General features: G+C 40.6%; 1 protein-coding gene across 6 annotated transcripts in view; it reads right to left on the bottom strand.

The window, feature by feature from the left end:
• ENOX1 (ecto-NOX disulfide-thiol exchanger 1) overlaps positions 1 to 21,634 on the bottom strand; it is a 350,623-nt gene that overhangs the window by 126,462 nt on the left and 202,527 nt on the right. For 5 of the 6 annotated variants that reach the window (XM_056495979.1, XM_056496027.1, XM_056496009.1 and 2 more), the window contains 2 exons: positions 4,964 to 5,098; positions 3,999 to 4,136 (listed from right to left, as the gene is read on the bottom strand). In XM_056495979.1, the coding sequence (XP_056351954.1) occupies positions 3,999 to 4,136; positions 4,964 to 4,973 (148 nt within the window). In that variant the 5' untranslated portion in view covers positions 4,974 to 5,098. Of the gene's footprint in view, positions 1 to 3,998; positions 4,137 to 4,963; positions 5,099 to 20,266; positions 20,516 to 21,634 lie in introns of those variants that run through there. The other variant, XM_056495989.1, reaches the window with a different exon arrangement.

Genomic DNA, 21,634 nt, shown 5'->3' with positions numbered 1-21,634 from the left:
AGCAACCATGAGAAAATTCAGCCTAAAAGGTACATTTTTTTTGGAAATTATAACCTGCTGAAAGGGGAAATTTAAACTGAAAATACTTTTCAGCCATAACTATTCCACATCAATCTTTAACGCTTTAACTAATGCATTATTAAACTACAATTTATTGTATGAATTATGTATATATAATGTATAAATGCATATAGCAGTGTATATGTAATGCAGCAGCCAAATACATGGAAAAAAAGCAAGCTTTCTGAATAACTCTAAGTGTAAGCAAAATATATGTAGACACCAAGAGATATTATAGAACTATTAACAGGAACCCATCTTTACAAATGAAAGGTTCTGACATTTGCCCAGATGAAAAATCCAATTTTATGGCACTGAGAGATAAGGAATTAAATAGAGTGCAGATATCACCTAAACTGGTATTAAAAGGTTAGTAGTGCTTAAAATTGATTAGTTACCAAGATCAGTCAGCAGTCATTCCAGGCTGAGAGAAGGGCATTGGCCAGATGTTGCAGAAGCTTTGGTTGTCATTTCAGCAAACTCTTGAGCTAGGCAAGAGCTTTGCAGATTGCAAACTGGGGAGCATAACTGCTGCAAGGCAGGCACCCCAGTGTGTCACACAGCACTGAAGTTAAGAACTGCTGGGGAAAAAAGGTCTTGAGAAACCTCTAAAAAGACTTAGTAGTTCATATGAACTCTATACATGAGAACAAAAATGGCCTGCACAGCAATCAGGAACTGGTCAGTCTGGGGAAGGAAAGTCCATGAATGCATAAGTGCCATGAGCACTGATGGACCAGAGGACTAAAGGATATGTCAAGACACAGGTGAATACCATACACCCAATTTCAGACTATGCCAGGCTATGTAAAGGTATCCAATAAAGACCATAGCCTCTCCAAGATTAATCTAAACTACTCACTGCTTTCCTAGCTATCAACAAGGCTGGGGACAAAAAAAAAAAAAAAAAAAAACAACAAAAAAACCCCACAAAAAAAACCAAAAAAATAATAACATAAAACTTTAAAGATGGACAAATAGTTAGCACTGGGACATGGTTGTGTCATTTTCATCTCAGAGAAATGTAACAGGTGACAGTAGCAAAAGCAGTATGTGACTGCTGACAAAGCTGATTCATTACTAGGATTAATAGCAAAAAAAAAAAAAGAAAAAGCCAGAAATAGCTAGGGGCTAGTTATATATGGTTGAATATAATGATGCAACCCTCACTGAACACAGATACAGTAAATATATTAGAACAAATAAATCTATAAGTATTTCCATGGCAAACTGAAGTTTTGCTATTATGGATCTGCCATAAAGAAAATGTGTCAAAAACTTAAGAATCTTAAGGAAATATAATGAAGCCTCAAAGCACCTATTTACCTTGAAAATACAAAGGAGTCTAAAAAAAAGAAAAACAATAGGAAATGAAAGAAGTTATTCTGCACCTGTAGAGAAATCAGGCAGCACTTCAGTAATTAATATTTATTACTTATGGCACCTTTCATATATTGAAAATGCTGAACAAATATGAACTGACTTGTACAACATCTTTACAATACGTGATACACATAATTATGGAAATTACAGCAGGGGGCTGTCAATGGTATAAAATCCTGGAGATCCTCCCTTGTGGGGAAAAGCACTGCACCTGAAATGAGGCTGCCATGTAGGGATTGCACAGCACACCTCAGGACAAAATTTACAGCAAAACTGAAGAGACAGAATAGAGCAAGGCAAAAAGGCAGGGAAAACTTCCACAGCATATGCAACTAAGATGGTTATAAATGAAGACAGCAGAAGCTGACTTTGACACATGACTATTTTCAGGTTGGAGGTAATGCATTCAGGTTGAGCACAGCACCTGCAGGCAAATCCCCACAGGAAAATGGAAAAAGTTGTTTCCCCATCAACACACAGAATCATTAAATGTTCTGAGTTGGAAGGGACTCACAATGATCAAGTCCAGCTACTAGCTTCACATGGCACAAATTATGGCATGTGCCCAAGAGTGCTGTCCGAACACTTCTCAAACAACAGGCCATGACCACATCCCTGAGTAGCTTGTTCCAGTGCTTGACCACCCTCACAGAGAACTTCTTCCTCATAACAAGTCTGAACATCCCCTGATGCAGCTTTAAGTCTTTGCCTCACATCCTATCACCAGACACCAGAGAGATCAGCATCACCCTCTGCACTCCTATTAGGATGCTGTAGACAGCAACTCCTCAGCCTCCTCTTCTCTAAGCTGAACAAACCCAGTATCCACAGCTGCTCCTCACAAGCCTTGCCCTCTAGTCCCTTTCATCCTCTTTGCTGCCCTCCCTTAAACTCATCACTCTGATATTTTTATATGGCTCTCACCACACACAGCTCTCACTGTGAGGCTGCACCAAAACTGAGTACAGTGGGATGAATGCTTCTTTTGAGTGGTTAGTTACCATCCCTATTGCAATCCAGGTTGGCTCTTTTGGCCAACAGGACACATCATTGACTGATACTGAGCTTCCCACTAACAAAACCCACCAGATCCTTTCTGCAGGGCTGCATTCCAGCCTCTTCTCTCCCAGTCCACTCATACATCCAGGATTACATAGTCCCAGGTGCAGAATCTGGCATTTGTCCTGATTAAACATCACACAGTTGGTGATTGCCCAGCCCTGTAATCTATCCAGACTCCCTGTTAGGCCAATCTTCCCTCCAGAGAACCAGCAGCTTCTCTTTTATTTAGTATCATCAATATGTTAGTGTGGACTCTGCTTCTGCATCCAGGCCGTTGACAGAAGCATTGAAGAGAATTGGATCCCAAGGAGTGGATGGCTTTGCTTGTTTCTTTTAATCAGGAGCATGGGGTTAAAGCCAGAGATCACCAATCAGTTCACAGCCTCCCCCAGCTCAACTCTCTGCTTGAGACTGATTCATTTTAAATCAGCTTTCTTGCAGCTTAGTGTACCAGCCTGCAAAGCAGGTAATTCAGAGCCAGACCATCAGCAGTGAACTGGCACAGCTCCACTCAGTTCCCAGTGTCAGGAGGGGGCATATTTGGCCAAAATGAAGAATCAGGCCTCCCTGGTGAGGCAAGCAGAGTGATTTACATCATGACCTGGCTCACTGCATCCACTCTGCGTGGAAGGGCGCAGACGTGGCAGGATGCTGCTCTGATACAGATATTGCACAGCTCTTCTTAGGCTGAATGGCACTGCAGCTTCCAGAGGGAATCTGTCGCATGCCTAGCATGTGGCTTGTGTCCACAGGGCACCCACACATATCAAATAATTCTCTACATCACAGGAGCAAAGAAGTTTTAATGTCCCCAACTAATTGGGACTTCACTGTTGACAACAAAGTCTGCTATGTCCAATCTTATCTGTAAAATATTGCTGGTTTCAAATACTGGTTTTGTGGGTGTTACAAATAAGTGATCCCTTGCAACACTCTCACAAAGTATGGGAAGAAAATGATAAAGTCTAACAAGAACGAGTTCTTGACATTCAATTTTAAGGAACCAGTCAGAAAGTAAATAAGCACACACCTGACAGGAAAGCTTCAGTTCACTAATATCAACTGAGCATATGAACTGGACAGGCTTCATGATTTTCTGCCCAATTAACACAATTCCAAAATCTCCAGTCAAGGGTTCTCAGCCCAGGGTATTCCTTGGCAGAACCTCAAGACATCCTGCTTGAACAGAGAGACAAAAAAAAAAAAAGTTCCTCTTCCATGACTTGCATCCTAGTCTTGGCCCAGCATAAAGATTGATGGTTTAGCTGTTCAATTTCCCCTGAGAGTTTTAGTTTTCACAAGGTTAAAATATAATATGGATTACATACCTACTACAAGAAGAGACTAATATACAGTATGCAATATTAATCATAGGTGATGTTTTGAGAGCATAAAAATATAATAACCTCAGAAAACATTCCATATCTTTTTCAAAGGACACGAAGAATTCACAACTGGTGCAAGTAATGTTTTTAAAAAAAGAAAAATCTTACCTGTCACAAGCTGTTGTCCTGCTAGTCCTACTGGAACCATCCCCAGATTATTCATAGCTGTAGCCCAAGCCGTGGGATCAGTGACTGACATGTTAAGCTGTGTGGTATCTATAGCTATACTTCCCAAACCATCAGCTGCTGCAAGAAAGCAAACATGCTCTAAGTAGAAAAGTCAATGCATCTCAATTTTTACCCAAAACTTTCAGTGAAAATTATGTATCACAACCACCATTTAAGTTTATTTCATTTTTTAATTATGGTTCACCTTTAGATCATTGATAATACTTCTTGGTATTGTATAACAGAGCATAAAGACATTGGAAACATTCAACAGATGTAAAATGGCACAAGGAAAACTACTTCACCATGAGGATAGTCAAGAAGCAGAACAGGCTGTGCAGTCACCATCCCTGGCACCTTTCAAGGCTGAACTTGATAGTGCCCTGAACAGCTGGTCTGACCCTACCTCTGGCCCTGCTTTAAACAGGAGATTGGATGGAGACCTTCTGAGGCCTCCCCCAACCTGAATAAATTGCCCTGCAACACTGAAAGAACTTATTGATACATAAATAGCTGTGAAATTTGCCTGAAACCTGTGAGAACCAAACACACTCCAAAGAAAGAGTGATTTTCTAAGGTTTTCCATAAGGTGCAATTTTTTTTTTTTTTTTTTTTTTATAAAATATTTAAGAATACATTATCCCCCAACTACAAAGAGCTCAAACAACATCCATTCACTATAGCAAACACCAAGTTTCCTTCTAAGACTGAAAGATAAGCATCACAGACTGAGCCCAGGTATGGCTCTTTCTTCAATGGGTAGTTAAGGGATGGCACCTTTCTGACACTGAATCACCAGACACAAGATGTGATCACACATTTTTCACTTCTCCCCTCCCCAGTCACACGTAAAATCAGCTCTTCCAGTTATTTTCTTATGGCCTTTGCAGATCTGAGATATTTACCGGCAGCCATTGTTTTTCCCTGGATCCTTTTTCTTCTGCTAGACTTCTTCAGTTAGGAATAATTCACTACTGTATTAGCAGCATCTTGAGATGGGGTATCACCAAGCACAGGGCCCACACACAGCTCATTAGGCTCTGAAAGAGAAAAGATGAGATCAGCTCTGAGTGCCACAGCCAGAGCACAACAAGGGATGGACCAGTTTGGGAGGCACTGCCCACTCCCTGTGGATCCCAGCCCCTGAGCACACATCCACAGCCTCTGGAGAGGCGTTCCAGCAGGCTGTCCTTGCCTGCTGAGCAAACAATACCACCTATGAACCTGTCAGGCCCCTGAAAATCCCTTCACAAATTAGGTCTTATCAGCAGCTACACAGGCTCCTCGGCATGAAGGCATCAGCTGAAAGAACACATTAAGGGATGAATATGATTTTTTTTTTTTTTAACTGTTAACAATTAACTGATGTTGCAAGTTTCAAGGAAATAGTTGTCTGTTCTGAGATGGAAAGAGGAAAGAAAATACTGTGCAATGACTTACAGAATGGAGCCTGCAGAGATGTGGCAAAGAAAACCTAACAAAGCTGAGGGTGATGCCTGCTCCTTAACTAACACTGCACCTGTGGCTCACAGAGGTTAGTTAGCTCACAGCAAAAATGCAGTATCTGTTTCTAGCTAGAGCACATTGCTCTCATCAGGTGTCTGTCAGGCCATGAATTTTACATAAGGGCAACTTCTTGCTGTTGCTGTCATTGTTTGGGAGGCTGGCATTGCTCATCAGAAAGGAGGCTGGACAGGCAGGAGGTGTGAGCAAAGTCTGTGAGATCCCACCAAGTTATTCTCTGTGCACCAGGTACATGGGACCATGAGGGCCATGTTACTTTTTTTTGGCTGTCCAGTAGCTGATCCAGTTCCTGATCCCTGTTGGGGACCAGGAACCAGCAACTGACCACAAGCTTACAAGTGTTCAGGGAGGTCATTAGCACTGTGCAAGTGAATCTTGGTGACTTGTTCAGACCTAGAATAGCTGTGCTGACTTTATAAAACTACTTGAAAGACCATAATTAAGAGGTTTCCAACATGCAGACCCAAAGGATTCATCTTTAAAAAAGACACAATTAACATAATTACACTATATTTTAGCATAGTACCTCCCACACTTTTCTTTTTTTCATTTGATGTGCATAAAGTACAAGGCAGAAAGTTTTATATTTTAGTTCCATGACACTGTACATATAATTTCATAGGAACATGACCAAATCAATGGCTGTAAAAGTGAAGAGAGGCAGGCTCAGACGCTGATCTAAATATTTTTCTAAGTTGTAATTTACAAATAACCAGCATACTAAGTTAAAAAGCATTTTGTTCAAATCTACAGTGAGTCTACTTAAAAATCAGTATTTATCAACCCTTAATATTTGAATTTCCAATTCCAGTTCTTATTTGATCTCCACTATTCATTATACATAACATAAAATATTTTTATCATAAAATTAGCTTTTAAATAACATCTATAAACACCAAACAAACACTGAATGGAAGTCCTCTGCAGGGAATGTGACTATAACATAAGGCAAGGCAGCCAAGATTTATGCCAAGTTTTTAAAAACTGGGGTGTCTCCTGTTCAGCTCTTTAAACTGATACTTAGCCCTTTCCACTGAGGCTATAAACTTCTGACCACAAACATGTGTTTTGACGTTAGGGCTGGCTGAATTATTCCTTGTCAGTGAGTTATTTCTCACAGCCCTCCTTGCTCTTTATGAATCACTGCCAAATCAATCCCTTTTTACAATTTTACATGCTGAATAGGCCAGATGAGAGTGGTTCACCTCCTCCCATGACCAGAAGCCTTGATGCCTTGATGAAAAAAGGAGCATTTAAAAACCAATGGTGATGAAATGCCTCTTCATACCTTGCTGTGTGCTACTTGCTTGTCCCCATAAAGCATCACCACAGCTAATGGGGAGGAAGGAGGTACTGCCCCATGGTTTTGGGACAAAGGCATCTCAGGTAGGCATGGATTGCTGGGATAAGGGGAAGAAAATGGGTGTTGGACTCTCTCTGTCATATGTTTTACAGTTTGGTGAAGTGTGCTCCAGGTGAAGCTCTGCTGCTGAACACTACACACTCCTTAGCCCAAGCCCACACTGCAGCTGCACCAGCTCTGCCAGAAATGCAGGACCAGGCACTGGGCAAGGCAAACACACCTCAGCCTACTGGGAATACCTGCTTGGTGTTTGCCTTCTGACATGCTGTTCACATATTGCAAATTTTGGTATACTTTCATGAATTATCTACAAGTATTTGTTAAAGTCCTTGCAGAGGACAAAGAACATAACACCATGAATATAAATGAAAGCAGAATCAGTAGCTTAATTTGGTGAAACTCATGGTGCATTATACCACTAGGTCTGCCCAAAATGCCAAGGAAGTCTTTGCTTGAAACACACTCTGGCAGCCCACCCTGGCTCTGGGCAGCTTTGCTTTCTCTCTGACCATCAGTCTACTGCTTTATCAAAAGTACCTCCATGCAGTGCAGGGTGAACCAGGGGAAAAGCCATAAAAGAGAACGTGAGGAGCCTAAAGTGGAACTAGTTCTATCTAACCAAGAACTGCTGCAGGCTATTTTGTCAGTGGAAGAGAGCTGAATAACAAGCATAAACGAACCTATGAACACTGAATAATTTGCAGTAAGCTGTAGGCAGAACTAATGCTCCATCCTGAAGGACACACACTGTAGAAACTAGCTCTTTTAAAAAGAAAAATACTAATTGTGAACATCCCTTCTAGTGATAACTCAGTGGTTACATTAACACAGAGCATCATAATATGGCAAAAATAGTCTCACAGGCATTTCATACCTGATTTAGACTCAAACATTAGCTTTTGTTTAAAAATTTCTGAAAATTTGTACAGAGAAGGTTTCATTAATGCTTAAAATAAAATCAGCTTTGGGCAAATTTCAGTATTTCTTTGTGTAGCTCAGACACTGCACTATTATACCCTTCATGACACTGGAAACAAAACAAGTAAGGAAAACAAACCCACAGTCTAAGTCATATGAAAAGCAAGATCCTAAGTTTGAGGAGAAATACATCTACTAGCAAAGATTCTTGCTTTCTTAATAATAAATTAAATCACTGTTACTGGTTAAACAGGCAAGAAAGTGTAAGCTTATGCAGGGATCTTGTGTAACCTGAGCAGACATTAACCAACACCAATTCACTGACATCACACCTTTAGAGAGCATTCCTGATTTACAGTTCACTAACACTTCCAGGAATTAATGACCTGAAGATATATGTAAAAGAAATCTGTTTTTATAAACACTTGTGCATGGAAGTAGCTCTACTCCAGGGGAGTAACTTCAGAAGCAAATAAAGCCATAATCCTGATTTACAGGAGAAATGTATAAAATATTCTGGGCCCTGCTATTCCTTCATGCTTGGGAGAGGCAGGGACATTAATAAAAACCTGATAATTTGAGAACTTCTGATTAACAGGATTTTGATGCCAAACATTTCATAGAACAATTTCATGTTATACTTTTTTGGTGTTCTCTCTTCTTGCAGACACCACTCAAGTACCAGTCCTTGGATGGTGAATTGCAAAAAGACATTTAGACTTCCCTCAGACAAGTTGTCAGGAAGATAAAGCACCCTCGAGTCCATACCAATGAGCACTTCTCAGTCATAGCAGTCACAGCAGATTGTACTTAGTGCACATATTTTATACCAGGCAATTAAATGCAGTTACCCAAATGAATACAGAAGTTGGTTATATATTGTGCATCAATTATCACAGGCAATGAATGCCATGAGACAAAGAAATTAACACAACATAAAACTAATTCAATAACAGCAGATTGTGAAGTTAAAATCCTACCCTTTAGATATCCATAACAGCACAATGAGTTACAACACAGTGAAGCTGATTAAATGCTCTGCTCTAACGAGGCTCTGTGGAGTGCCCAGGTCAGCAGCCAGCCCTGGGATGCAAGGAGGAGGCTCCCTGCCCAACCCTGACACTGACCTGCTGAGTGACCTTCAGTCATTTCAGCTCTTTGTCCGATTTCTGTGACCACTAAATCCTTCAAGGAAAAGACTAATGGCATCAGCCTTTTGAAACCTGGGAGTACAAGTCATTAAATGCTATTGGTGCTGATTCTTGAGGAAACACAGATGGGAAGGAGCAATGTGGAATCTTGTGAACTGTTACATCAAGGCAAGTTTTCCAGTTCTTAAAAGAATGGCAATTTCAAAGTGTTTGTTACTATTCACTGTGATTCATAGGACAGTGGTCATTAGGTTGGTCACACTCCACCTGACCTGCCAAAGAACAGGTCATTTATCAGGCTACCTCCAGCTGTCTTCTAAAATACACCAAGCATTTTGTACTGGTTCTTCCCAGTGTTTTTGTTTCTCCAGCTGCATACAGGATTCCCAGTAAAGAAGGGAGAAATGGAAAGAAAAGCTAGACAAGGATATACTGTAAGTCACTGTTCATTTCTTTCTGACCACCTTACAATGAAAAAAGATGGGAGTAGCAACAATGAAAATGATATTTTTGCACCATAGCCATTCTACCTGGCCTACATGAAAAAAAAAAACCATCTCAAATGTGATTCCAAAGATGGTTTTAAAAATATTTTTTATAGTATTGCATATACAGTGTTATGAGAGGAGGCATTGTTTTGCATAGTTAATGGTATGTACACACCTAGAAAACGTCACCTAAATTTGTAAATGCAAAACAAATGGAAGGAAAACACGTTTCTTGCAACAATTTGCAAAAACACATTTACTACATCAAGTAGTAAAGCCTTTTTAGAACAAAGTATTTTTTTCTGGGAGGGGATCCTAACTTATGCATCTACTGTATGCTTCAGCTCCCTGCAGCTCTACTGCAAAGACCAGTTGGTTTCCAGCACCTCCAGAGTCTGTTTATGTGGATTTTTCTGCCACATCTCCCTCTTACAGGGGGCCTTTGAAAGCAAAGATTAGTTTTGCAGGGACCAGCACTTTCCTTAAGAAAACAGCTTCATTAGGCACAAACTAGGGCTCCCTTGGAGCCTAAATAAGAGCTCTGCTTTTGTGTTCACTCACATAATCTTCCCAATTTTTTGTCTTATGAATGATTTAGAACACCTTTGCTCATTCTGTATTATGCCACTAAAAACCTACATTGTCAACTTATAAACTCATAAAATATGTGCTGGTGCATCAAGACCTTTCACTTTTAGCTATGTAGACCGAATATGTAGGTTTTCCCATGATTGCAAGGATCCTTTCCACCAGTTTTCACTGAAAAAACAGCTAATGACTAAATCATGTCCATACTGATAGGGTAAGACAGCTTCGAGAAAAATCACAATATATTTATAGTTTCCCTCTATATTCAACAAAGGCAATTTTTACAACATGCATTTTCTGGAAGAGCTGCTCATTTGAGATGCTGCATCACTTAAATCTGCACTGTCCCAGCACTTCCTGAAGATAAGACATGGTACACACAAAAGCCTGACTTCCCTTGGAAAGCAGAACACTGCAAGATTTCAACAAAGAAAGGAAAAGAAAACAAAGGTCTCCAAGATAAACAGGTATTCTCTGGTGATACTCCTTGAAAGGTCACTCAGTAATATTTCATGGTAAATCCCAGACTCCACTGGCATCTCAGAGCAAACCCTTAACAGGTTACAAATGTGCTTTTTGTTTTGCATGCATTTTAGCAGCTGCAGCCTGATTATGCTGAAGTCTATAAATAACAGAATCTGGATGCACATTAAGCAGAGCATTATAGAAGTCCAGCTTACTCACTGAAAAAGTGTATGCAGTTCCAAAATCATCTGGAAGAGGAAAACAAAAAGCCATGTTGCTGGCTAGCAATGCAGCACAGCCTTGATAAAAACAGGTCTGATTATTCCTTGAACACAAAACACTGTTGTGAATTGATGATTGCATCTCTGTCTTCCACCCTGCCAAGATGGCTTGCAATTGTGACTCACTTGCTTCCCATTTAAAAGAACAGTGACTAAATTAGGACAATCCTTTCTTTAAATGTTTGCCTTTTAACTTCATTTATATTTAACAACAACAACATATTCTGAAATGTTTTAATTATTTACAGGAGTATTTTAATAGCAAGCCTTTTATCACACTACTTTCTACTAAAGGCCAGTGATTATTTCAGAAACATAACATCCCACACCACTGTGTTTCAGAAAAAAGGAGAAACATCCAAAGAAGATTTTGAACAAAGGCACTTCAGCAATTTCACTGAAAAGCTGAATACTAAAATGAGAGGTGCTGGAATGACTTCTTGATGCCATAAAGTACCTTGGGCAGTCATATGGGCTTTACATGCTATTTCTTATCTTTTTGGGCTTGAGACAATAAATGCCCCACACCTATCAAATATCTTCTCTCCCTCACAGTACCATACACGATGTTCTTGCTTCATGTTTACTAAACCTACACCAAGTAGCTGAAATACAAAGTTGTTTGGTTGAGTGTTTTTAAAGAAAAACTAAGACAAAAGGAAAAAAAAAAAAAAAAAAAAAAGAGACCAAAGCAAGCTGGGACACTTCCAGAAAGAATATTTTAGCTTCCTGACTAACTTAAAGTGAAATCATTCCCATGTCACCTCCTGAAATAATGAACAGCTTGACAGGTAAGCCCTGTCAGTGGCAGAGCCCCAGGGACTGTATCATACAGACCATCAGAGGCAGGGGTGTCTTGCTATTGAATTTCCAAATGAACAGAGTGCTGTTTCCCAGTCCCAGAAGACCAGGATACAGTTGAGTTTCACATAGTAACATTATGTATGGAAAGTCTATTTTAAGTGACTTTTTAGAAGTTTCAAAAATGCATTCATTATCATTTTTCTTCTCCTTCAGAGTCTGTATAATTGAACTCCTGGAGTTAAGGCAGCCTGTCTTTTCAGGCAGACATTCATTGGGGAAAAAAACCCCAAACCTGTCAGTCAAACTCTTTTCATATTTTTAAAATACGCTTTTATCATTGGGTCAAGTTATAGCAAGAGGTGACACCTAAGTGTCCTTGGTTAAGTGCAAGGGTGAGATGCAGAGCACTTTTTGCAAAATATTAAAGCAATCTAAAGTCAAATTGATCAAAATTTTATGCAGTACCATCAATTATTCTCTCTGTGATGACTGTTTGAGGAAAATCTGGAAAAGATATTTAGGCTTGTTTCGTTTGTTTTAATTCAAAGTTTCTGGTGTTAAATTTTGCTTAAGAGAAAAGCCCACTATCTTGTTTATCAGCTTGCATCTGTCCTCACTCTGAGAGCTAGCATCCCCTTTTAGCACATCACACTCAGGATATTTTCTCCAGCTACAAGGTCTAAATTGCCAGCATGCTCCCTGGGTCATTTATCTTGCAATCTTCCATTCCTCTTAGTGCCCCTCCTGTTCTCCATAATACTTTTTCTTGCTTTTCTTTGCATTATTTTGTTTCCATCCATTAACTCCCCACTCCCCCTACAATGCAGGCACATTTCTTGCCTTAATCTGCCATGGGCCATTCTCTCACCCAAATATCTCCTCACAGCCAAGGTGTTACTGTTTGTTACACTGCTGTTGTATTAGGGAAGTGGGGGGGACTCATCTCAACTTAATTCTGCCAATACAGACATCTATATTTGAGCTTTCTTGCTGCTGTCATTGCCAATGGGGAGAACCAGATACTTCTGCCAGCCTGTTTCAGACACCCACCTTGCCAGGCAGTGATGCTCACCTTGGAGGTGTGCACATCTCACTCCCCTGGCTGGAAGCCTACACTGCAGTTTTGGATATGAACATCTGTTTTGTCAGACACCCATGGGATGAGATGAGCTGGGCTGAGCAAACTGTGCCTTGGGAGCTCAGTTGTCACTCTGCTACCTGCATACCATATGAATCCCAGCACGACACTCAGTCCTGAGGGACCTGGCTCCCACTCCTGTGCTCTGCCTGGTAACTCTGGCACAGTGAGCTGCAGGAGAACAGAATGCACGACTCAGTTTGCAATAGCTCGTGAGAATGTCCCCAGATATAGATACACACAGAGACAGAGATGGTTGTCTTTCTGATTATTTTTCTGCCCATCCCCAGTGAATATGCCTACATACAACTATTAGTGTTTCACAGAGGGAGCTGCCCACTCTAACACATTTCCAACAACTGTGATGTCCTGTATCTGCCTTTTCTCTGGAGAGAAAATTCATCCTGGACCTTTTCTTCCTACTTCCAAAAGATGAATCCCATCTCCTCAGCCCCATTCCTTTACCAGACATTTAACTTTCTTGGTCCTTGTAATTCCCATTTTAAAGATCAGTGTAAATCACACACACCTCTTGGCTACCACAGTCCTCTGTTTCTGCCCTCCAGCCTTGCCAAGGCTGCTCCTGGCTTTCTTCATCATTCCTGCCATATTTGGGGACAGAATCTGTTTTGGAACCAGAAGTGAGGACAGCTACAGAGAGTTTCCCACTGTCCTTTATGATTTATGAGGTAGTTTGTCATAAATAAATGAGGGAAACAATGAATATTTTCCACCTCCCACAGAGTGAAGCAGAGCTTCCAGGTCTTTGTGCTATCACATACCCATTAGCTTTCCTCAGAGGTTAAATTAAGTTGGTAAGCAGAGCCAGGAATTTTGCCTGTTTTCTAAACAGTTGTTTATGGAATCACTAGCAAGTTACATAAATTTAGGATTATCACACACTCTGTGGGCACTGAGGGAGAAGTTACCCCACAGTTACCATGAGGTCAGATCAGGAAAACAGCAGCTACTATGTGTGCATCAACTATGATCAGGCAAACAAAAATTATTTCGATGCTTCTGCCTTGTAACTAGCTGCCAGGGGGTCAGGATGGAGGAGGCTGCAGCTGCAGATCAGGGTGAATATAATGATGCTAAAAGCTCTCCTTCCCTCCAGGTGGTCCTGCCATACCTTTACTGACAGAACGATCCTTCCACTCCCCATTCCCTGAAATGTCTTCTTGTATGCACATTTCTTTCCTTCAATTTCAGTTACAATTCCTCAGGGCAGGAAATCATGGGGATTTCCCCTCAGGCAGGGCTAAACCCACTGGAAACATGGTGTTCCTTGTGCTGTAATTGGACTGATGCTGGCTTTAGCCAGGTGCCCTCCAGGCAGGGATATCAGCGAGGCAGCACTGCTCTAAGACACAGAGACAAGGCCAGCCCCTCTCCAGCTTCTGCACAGCCAGCCTGTCATCCCATTCGAGGCTTTAAGGTGCCACTGTGCTGTAAAACTAGGAGTAATGGTGGTATAGCATCCTTCTCTGTTCTCATGCAGCTCCTGCACCCCTTTCACCTAGATAATAAATCTCTCATCCACCATTTTCCCAAGTGTTGTACATTTGTTTGTCTTTTCTTATTTGAATTATAAGCTCTTCAGGGCAGAGAATTTACCTTTATCTGTGTTGGTAAAGTACAATGTCAATTTACTGCACTATATAATATTTTCTAATAACAAGAATAATGTATTTACTTGACAGTAATATAGCATTTCTAGCCTTCAAAATACAATCAAAAACAACCCAAAGTCAACAACAAGACCAAAAGATTTGCAGAACCTTTAACCATGAAGCGGAAGCCATGAAGCCACTTCGTGAAACTTTGGTAAATTAGTTACTTATATTCATAAATAGCAGTAAAGATCCTTGCAAATGGACCCTCTGGGAAATACAAAGCAGAACATAACCAGTGTAAACCAGCAGAGCACTGCTCCACATGTGTATTATAGGGGTCACAAATGGCCTCCTAGTTACTTTTTAAACAAATGCAACGTTAATACTTCCACTGCAACATTATGAATAAAGCATTTGGCCTGTAGCTATGAATATGGTATCTCATGGCTTCTGACTTGTTTGTTTGTACTGTCATCCAGAAAATTTATGTTCCATGGTCTCTTGGAGTCAGTCTTGACCCACCCCTTGATCATGCAGACCATGGCTCCGGGGTGCAGCAGTTTCCATCAGCTTTCCCAGCACAGCTTGGTGGCCACCACTCACTACCCTCCCTAGAGCAGCACAGAGCTCTTCTGGCACACAGGAGGAGAGCAGCCTGCCAGGGGCAGTGTCCAGCCTCTTTGGCACCATCTCTGCTCGTGCTGCTAATGGTTTCTTTGTTCTTTAAAGCTCTGAGGTATCAAATTAATCAAAATAATGGCGATGATGCAAGAGATTAAACTGACGTGAGTATGAACTGCCCTTGCTTAACCAGGTGATACTACAGGAAGTGCAAAGCAGATACATGTAGAGGACAAAGCCCTGTCCTTTGAATTTATGGTCTGAATGGGAAATGCTTTGTGAGACTGCTATATTTCTGTCTAAAATATATGGTTTAATTTAGGAGTGCCCGAGTGACACCAGCGGCCTCTGATATATAAGTGGTCAGGTTAAATGACCTCCATGTACTTTCTTGCTCGATGCTCAGAGCAACAGCAAGTGGAGCATTTTGAATGGGTTCCATTTGTTATTCTTTTAATTGCCTACTAATGTTTCTTTTGGTGGGAAAGACTTAATAGAGACCTTATGCCTCCAAATGTCTTCCAAACTATCCAAATTGAAATTCAGCCAAAACAAATGCGAGTCTTCAGTTTTCCAGAAATGAAAAAGAAACTTGATGGGGATCCAGGAGATCCCTGTTCCTCATATAGCTCTGTAACATACCTCTGGCAAGTAATTTAAACCATCTATACCTTGATCCCCTGCCAATGAAATGGTGTGATTACAATTTCTTTATCCCAGACTTTATTAATCTTGCCTACTCAGGCTGTTCTCTGCTTATGGGGTATGGCCAGCATCACAGGACCATGACCTGGGCCAGCAGATAACACAGGATTGCATTAGGTTGAGGACTACTCTTTCCCCATAAAATTCAAAACTAAAGCAGAGTGGAATAAGCAAAACAAGCAAACAAACAAAAAAAATAATCAATTATCATAATTTCCTATGGAATCACTGTTTATCTGTATGTGGAAAAAATAGCAAGTTTCCTTTAAAAGCACTTGCAATGAAATTCACACTCTGTCAGGTGTAAATTACAGCCTGTATCTCATCTTGTTCTATCTACAGCTCCTTTCATAGTCATGCATAGCACCAGAGTACAAAAATATTTCCTGCATGTGATCAAGCAAGTGTGGGCACATAAGATGCAAGCAAAATATGAGAGTCAAAAAAAATGTTTACTGGTATCTTAAAAGAAAACTAAAAGTTCGTAATCATGTCATTTCTCAATCAGATAGGGTGAATTACAATTGTGCTTGGGAACACAATTCAAATAAATCTAAGAAATATTTTCCTTAAGAAAAAAACTGAGAACTGAGGTAGCTAAAAATAAATGACAGAAAGAAATAACAATCCCAGGAACACGATTATATAGTGCAATCATAAATACAGTAGATCACTTATATTAAGTCCTGATCATAATAGAGTTGCTCAGTGGAATAGCTTTTCATCTTTTTTTCCCCAGTGTTTTCTGCAAGATCTTCTGATTGCTTATGCTCTAAGACATCTAATAGATTACTTCAGACAAATATCTACACGCTACAGCAAACTCTGCAGAAACCTGGTTTGGTTTCATCTACAGTCATCTTTGAAACAGTGAACTCCTCCCTGAGTCCTGTGGATTGGGGATACTGCAAAGTGGATCACTGGCATCACTGGCTTCACTTCACAGTGGAGCATCACTGAGTTGGGGAGGAGACACCAGATGGAGTTGGGGTGCACTGTTGTGTTATTTCAGGGTCCATATTTCAGGGTACAAACAAGACTTCAGCCTGGGTAGAAATTCAGTGATGTTAATCTTCTAAGGACAACTGTGGCTAGGGGCAAGGAAGCGGAGAATTTAGTTTAATTACATGGCCAGAAATGCCTGAGCTAGGAAATTCTCTCTTTAAAGCTGGCAATTTCCTTTCATTCAGGAATAGCTGAAATGTCTTAATTGTTAAGCTATCTATACAAAGATTATACCTCAGGTTTACTACAGATTAGGTGTCCACATGCTTATCAGTTGGTGAAGACTGGGTATCTGCCACAGTGCAGAGAGAGAAGAAATAATATTCTAGATGATAAAACCTTTGTGGGGCACTACCATTTAAAATCTGCATGTTCAAATAGGGCCTGAAAAGCCAGTTTTGCATGACTTCTCAGTGAATGAAAAGGGATGCCATCCCTGCTACGAATGGCTACAGAACTTCTGAAGACTCTGGAGACAAGTCACTCAACCTTCCTGCCACGTCTGGCACAGGCTTTTTCACCTTACAGAATAAGACAATCAAGCTTTGACCCTGAGGTTCCACATTTGTGCTAGTAAACTCAGTTTAATTGGAATTCAGTTTCTAAGGGGAGTTTAATGATGGAAAGATTCATGCTTCATCTCATCTCAGTAACACCAGGATTCACGTTTGCAGATCCATCACTGAGAATGGCCTGGCCTCTGTTATCATTAATTGAAGCGTATTAAGAGACTTATCAAAAAATAAAAAAATCCAAATATGAAATGTCAAGAGACAGATCCATCTAGTTTCATATCCTGTAGTTATAATATACCTTAATTACAGTTAATTAGGAGATATTGTTCCTGGTGGAAGATCATCTGACATAGTTTCTGTCGATGATTAAACACAGAAGAGAATTCAATACATTTGTTGAATGTGGGACCTGTTTATTATGGCTGTACAATTCTATCTAGAGTGTCATTCCTGCTACATAGCAAACTAAAAGAAAGTCACAGGTCAAAAATATTACACTTGACCCATGATGCTTTAATATCCCCTGCTGCCTTCTTAAATTTTCTGCTTCTGGCCCCTTAAGACTCTAGCACACGATGCAGCTCCCACTAAGAAGGGATACAGAAGCTTCTCACTGAGCTACATCAGATCCTAAATGAACAGCAGATATAGGAAAAGGCTGAGGGAAGACAAGTGCTACAGGAAATTGACCTTTGTGGAAGAACAGTGAAGTTGGACAGAGAATCAATGAAGGCTACAGTACCATTTGTGAGGGAGTAATCTTTGATTTATTGGAGGAGTGCTATTATCTGGAATCCTTTCCTCATACAGTGTAAAATACAAAAATTAGAAACTCAGGCTGGAGGCATGAGCTCAGCTTCTGCTGGTGTCAATACAGTTTGCTCACACTCATTGATCAATGGCTATATATGACCCTGAAATAGGTTTTGCTGGGCTGCCCGAGATCTTTGCTCATGCTTAGAATAGAAATGACGGGATTGGTTTTATCACTGAAAAGTAAGCAGTGCATATCTGCCTGAAAAGTAATCAAATTAACATTTGTGAAGTAATTTTTTTTCTCAGTTACCAAAAAAAAAAAAAAAAAAGAAAAAATAAAAAAATAAAAAAAAAAAAAAAAAGAAGCATCATGATTGGCTAGAATACTTGTACTAGGAAAAGTCTTGGTTTTCACAAGCTGTGTGCACACTAGTTTCCTAAATGCTTGTTTACTCTGAACTGCAACAATTGTGATAAATCATTTGCTACTTACTCTTCAGTGCTACTATATGCTTTGGGCAACGATCTTCTTCTGTTCATTATTTATTTATTTTTAAAAGCAAAACCACTCTTTTAGCACATTTTTCCATTCCCAGTGATGGATTTTATCTTTGATATGTGATCCAGTTATTTAACTACCTCTCACTACATCTCCCATGAATTGTTTATACAGCAACTTGGCAGCGTAATTTGCATATCACAGGAAAGATCCCATTACATGCTCCCAGAGGTGTGGTTCCATGAGCTTTATCACTTTCTGCCACCTATGCACATCTCAGAGGCTGAGTGCCTGGTTAATCCAGAAAGGCACTTCTTGGCTGCCAATAGTAATTAAACATTAATGGTGCAGTTACAACATTTCCAGCCACTCAGAACTTATCTTCCCATTGTCTTAGACAAATATAACACCCAAAAAGATACTTATCTCTCCATACAAATTTTTCTGCCACAGGAAAATCACAGACCTTTACCTTTAATGCATTCTGTTCAGCTGTTGCAGACTTGACCTAAAATAATTAAACAAGGAACAAATGCACAAAGGAAAAAAGTTGCAAAGAAAGGAAACAGCTTAGAAGCGGAGGAACTGAACATACCACGGAAGAGCCAGAAAAGGTGTGGAGCTGGACATGGAATTTGCTCTGCAGACTCTTATTTGGTGACAGAATGGGACAATGGCTCTAACTGCAGGATTCATGGTGACAAAATGCCCATGTTTGGGTGTATTCCAGATTATTCTTCTCCCATTGTATGAAACATTAAGAAACGACAGCCACATAACTTTCACTGAGAGGAGCAGTTACTCCAAGAGTGCTCTAGCAACATCAAAGCATACAATCACTAGGATCAGGGCACAGGAATTACAGGGAATGCAGAACCACAAGTCAAGCACCAACTGATTTCCTTGCATAAAGCACTGCTGCCTCCAGATGTTTTCCCAATAAGCAGACACACAGTACTGTGCCTTCAAATAGAGTTGTCCAACGTACATTTGGGGAAACAAACATTGCAGATACCAAACTTTGTTAACTTTGATTTTTCCTCTGAAAATCCACCTTGCAGTAAAAGACTACTCACATGAAGTTTTAGAAATGCAAACTCTAGGTGGATTTGGAGTCTGAGACCCAGAGTAGAATTATTAACAAAAGTGCCTTTTCAGAAAGTGCCTCATGCAAACCCAGTTACACCTTTTCTGTTACATTCAGTGCAATAACCCAGCACTTTGCTCCCTAGCAATACAAAAAACCCACAAACTCCTCAACACCATAGAAGGCTTGAAGAGAGAAAAGGGGTTGATTCACAAAGCTAACAGATTACTGAGTCAGTAGCCTTTGAGTCACAAAGTCAACTTCAGTGGACATTGATTGAAGCTGGTCATATCCCACAGCCCAGGATCACATTATACAGTGCAATTGCCAGCAGTCAGAGTGACAGAGCAGAAGGGAGATGAAGCACAGCTGTCCTCTCAAGTCCAAGTATAGCTGGTGGGCAGGAAGGAAAATCAGAGCTGTTCCTGCCTGTTTAAAAGTGAGCATTTAGTTTTTGAGCCTGTCAGCATGATTCTTTTTGAAAGCATTATGTTCACTGACATGCCACCCTGACATTTTGTTTAGTACTACAAAAAAACCCAAAACCTAAAACAAGAGGTAAGGTTATAAAATCAAATCTGATGTTTTCTGCATGTTAAAAGAAGTATTGCTTCCACAGAGACCTAGTAGCTCAAACAGCTGCAGCACAGTGCCAGTACATGAAAACCAAAAAATGGAACTGACCTGGGTTTCAGCGTGCCGTGGCAGGGATCCCGGCACGACTTCCAAATTCAAAGCTTGAATAAACACAGTTGTAGTTTCTTGAAGTGGATGCTTTTAATGCAATGTGAAAAGGGTGAGAGAAAGGGCATACTCCTGAAACCTATGTTTCTTAGGTAGAAATTCTGCCTGGAGAAGCCCAGCTCGTGACTGTTTGCTATTAAGACTGTACAGGAGAGAGGAAGCGTCTTTGAGTTCACATGCTCAATGCTCAGTGGTGTGTCTGCAGAGTGGCAGGAAATAAACAACAGTGAGGAGGGGTTAACCAGAGACCTGCTGGCTAAAATCTATATGCCTGGAAACAGAAGGGAGAGGGCTGCAAGGTCAGATATAGTTCAATTGTTTCTAATAGGGGGATCTGCCACAGAGCTGCCAGGCACAGGCAAAGACACCTATCAGAGGCTGTACCCATTTTTCATCTCCCCCTAAACCCAAAACAGCAGTTGTGCATCATGTCATGTCAGTTTTTTCTAACTGATCTAGAACATCCTAATCCCAAATATAGCATCACAATAAAGCTATACAGTAAACACAGGGAGAGGACAGATAGACAAAAAAGCCACCTATGCATGGTTCTCCATCATATCTAAAACTCCTAAATCACACCCTGAGATGTGTTCTCTAACTTATTTCCTAAGACAGCTGTGTGCCTTACAAAATGATGTCCCCATTCTGCCATAGCTGCATCAAGGGAGCATCCACACAGATGGTCAGATGCAAGTGAAAATGTCTCTGAGCCTGACAGGAGATGGTAAAGGGAAAAATCCCTTTACTTGGAGCCCTTCTACCAGAATTTCACCACTGCACCAAGTCTAACTCAGCAGAGAGTGGAGGAAGTGCTTTGTGAAGCCACCAGCCATGTATGCAGATAAAGGTATGGAGTTGGGCACAGAGCACAGCATGAGAGTCCAGATGTGGGGATGGCTTGAGAGGAAGAGGGACAGCAGCTGCTCACCCACCACAGGCAGAAATGTGCAGAGGAGGAATGAGCTAAGGTATGCTTCCAAAGAGCTCCTTCTTCTGCAAGACACAGAGGATGCAGCAGACATGTTCCACAAGATCCATCACAAGCACTAACATTGGCAGGAATCAAATATGGTTGCAGATATTTTCGCTTCAGCTTTTAGCTAGCAGCTTTACTTAGAGAAGGAAACCTTTCTTAGAGAAAGACCTGGGATACTGCCTCCCCCCTCAAAAAAAACCCCCAAAAACAAATCCAACCCTATTAACTGAATTGGTGGACAATGGTATTGAGGAAACACCAGCAGCAGTAGAGAAACACACTGTAAAGCACAGTAGTACTATGCTTGTGTGTAGTAACACTGTGGTAGT

Source organism: Oenanthe melanoleuca, chromosome 1, assembly GCF_029582105.1.
Source record: "Oenanthe melanoleuca isolate GR-GAL-2019-014 chromosome 1, OMel1.0, whole genome shotgun sequence".
Classification (NCBI taxonomy): Eukaryota; Metazoa; Chordata; class Aves; order Passeriformes; family Muscicapidae; genus Oenanthe; species Oenanthe melanoleuca.
This window is presented reverse-complemented; position numbering and strand designations above follow the sequence as displayed.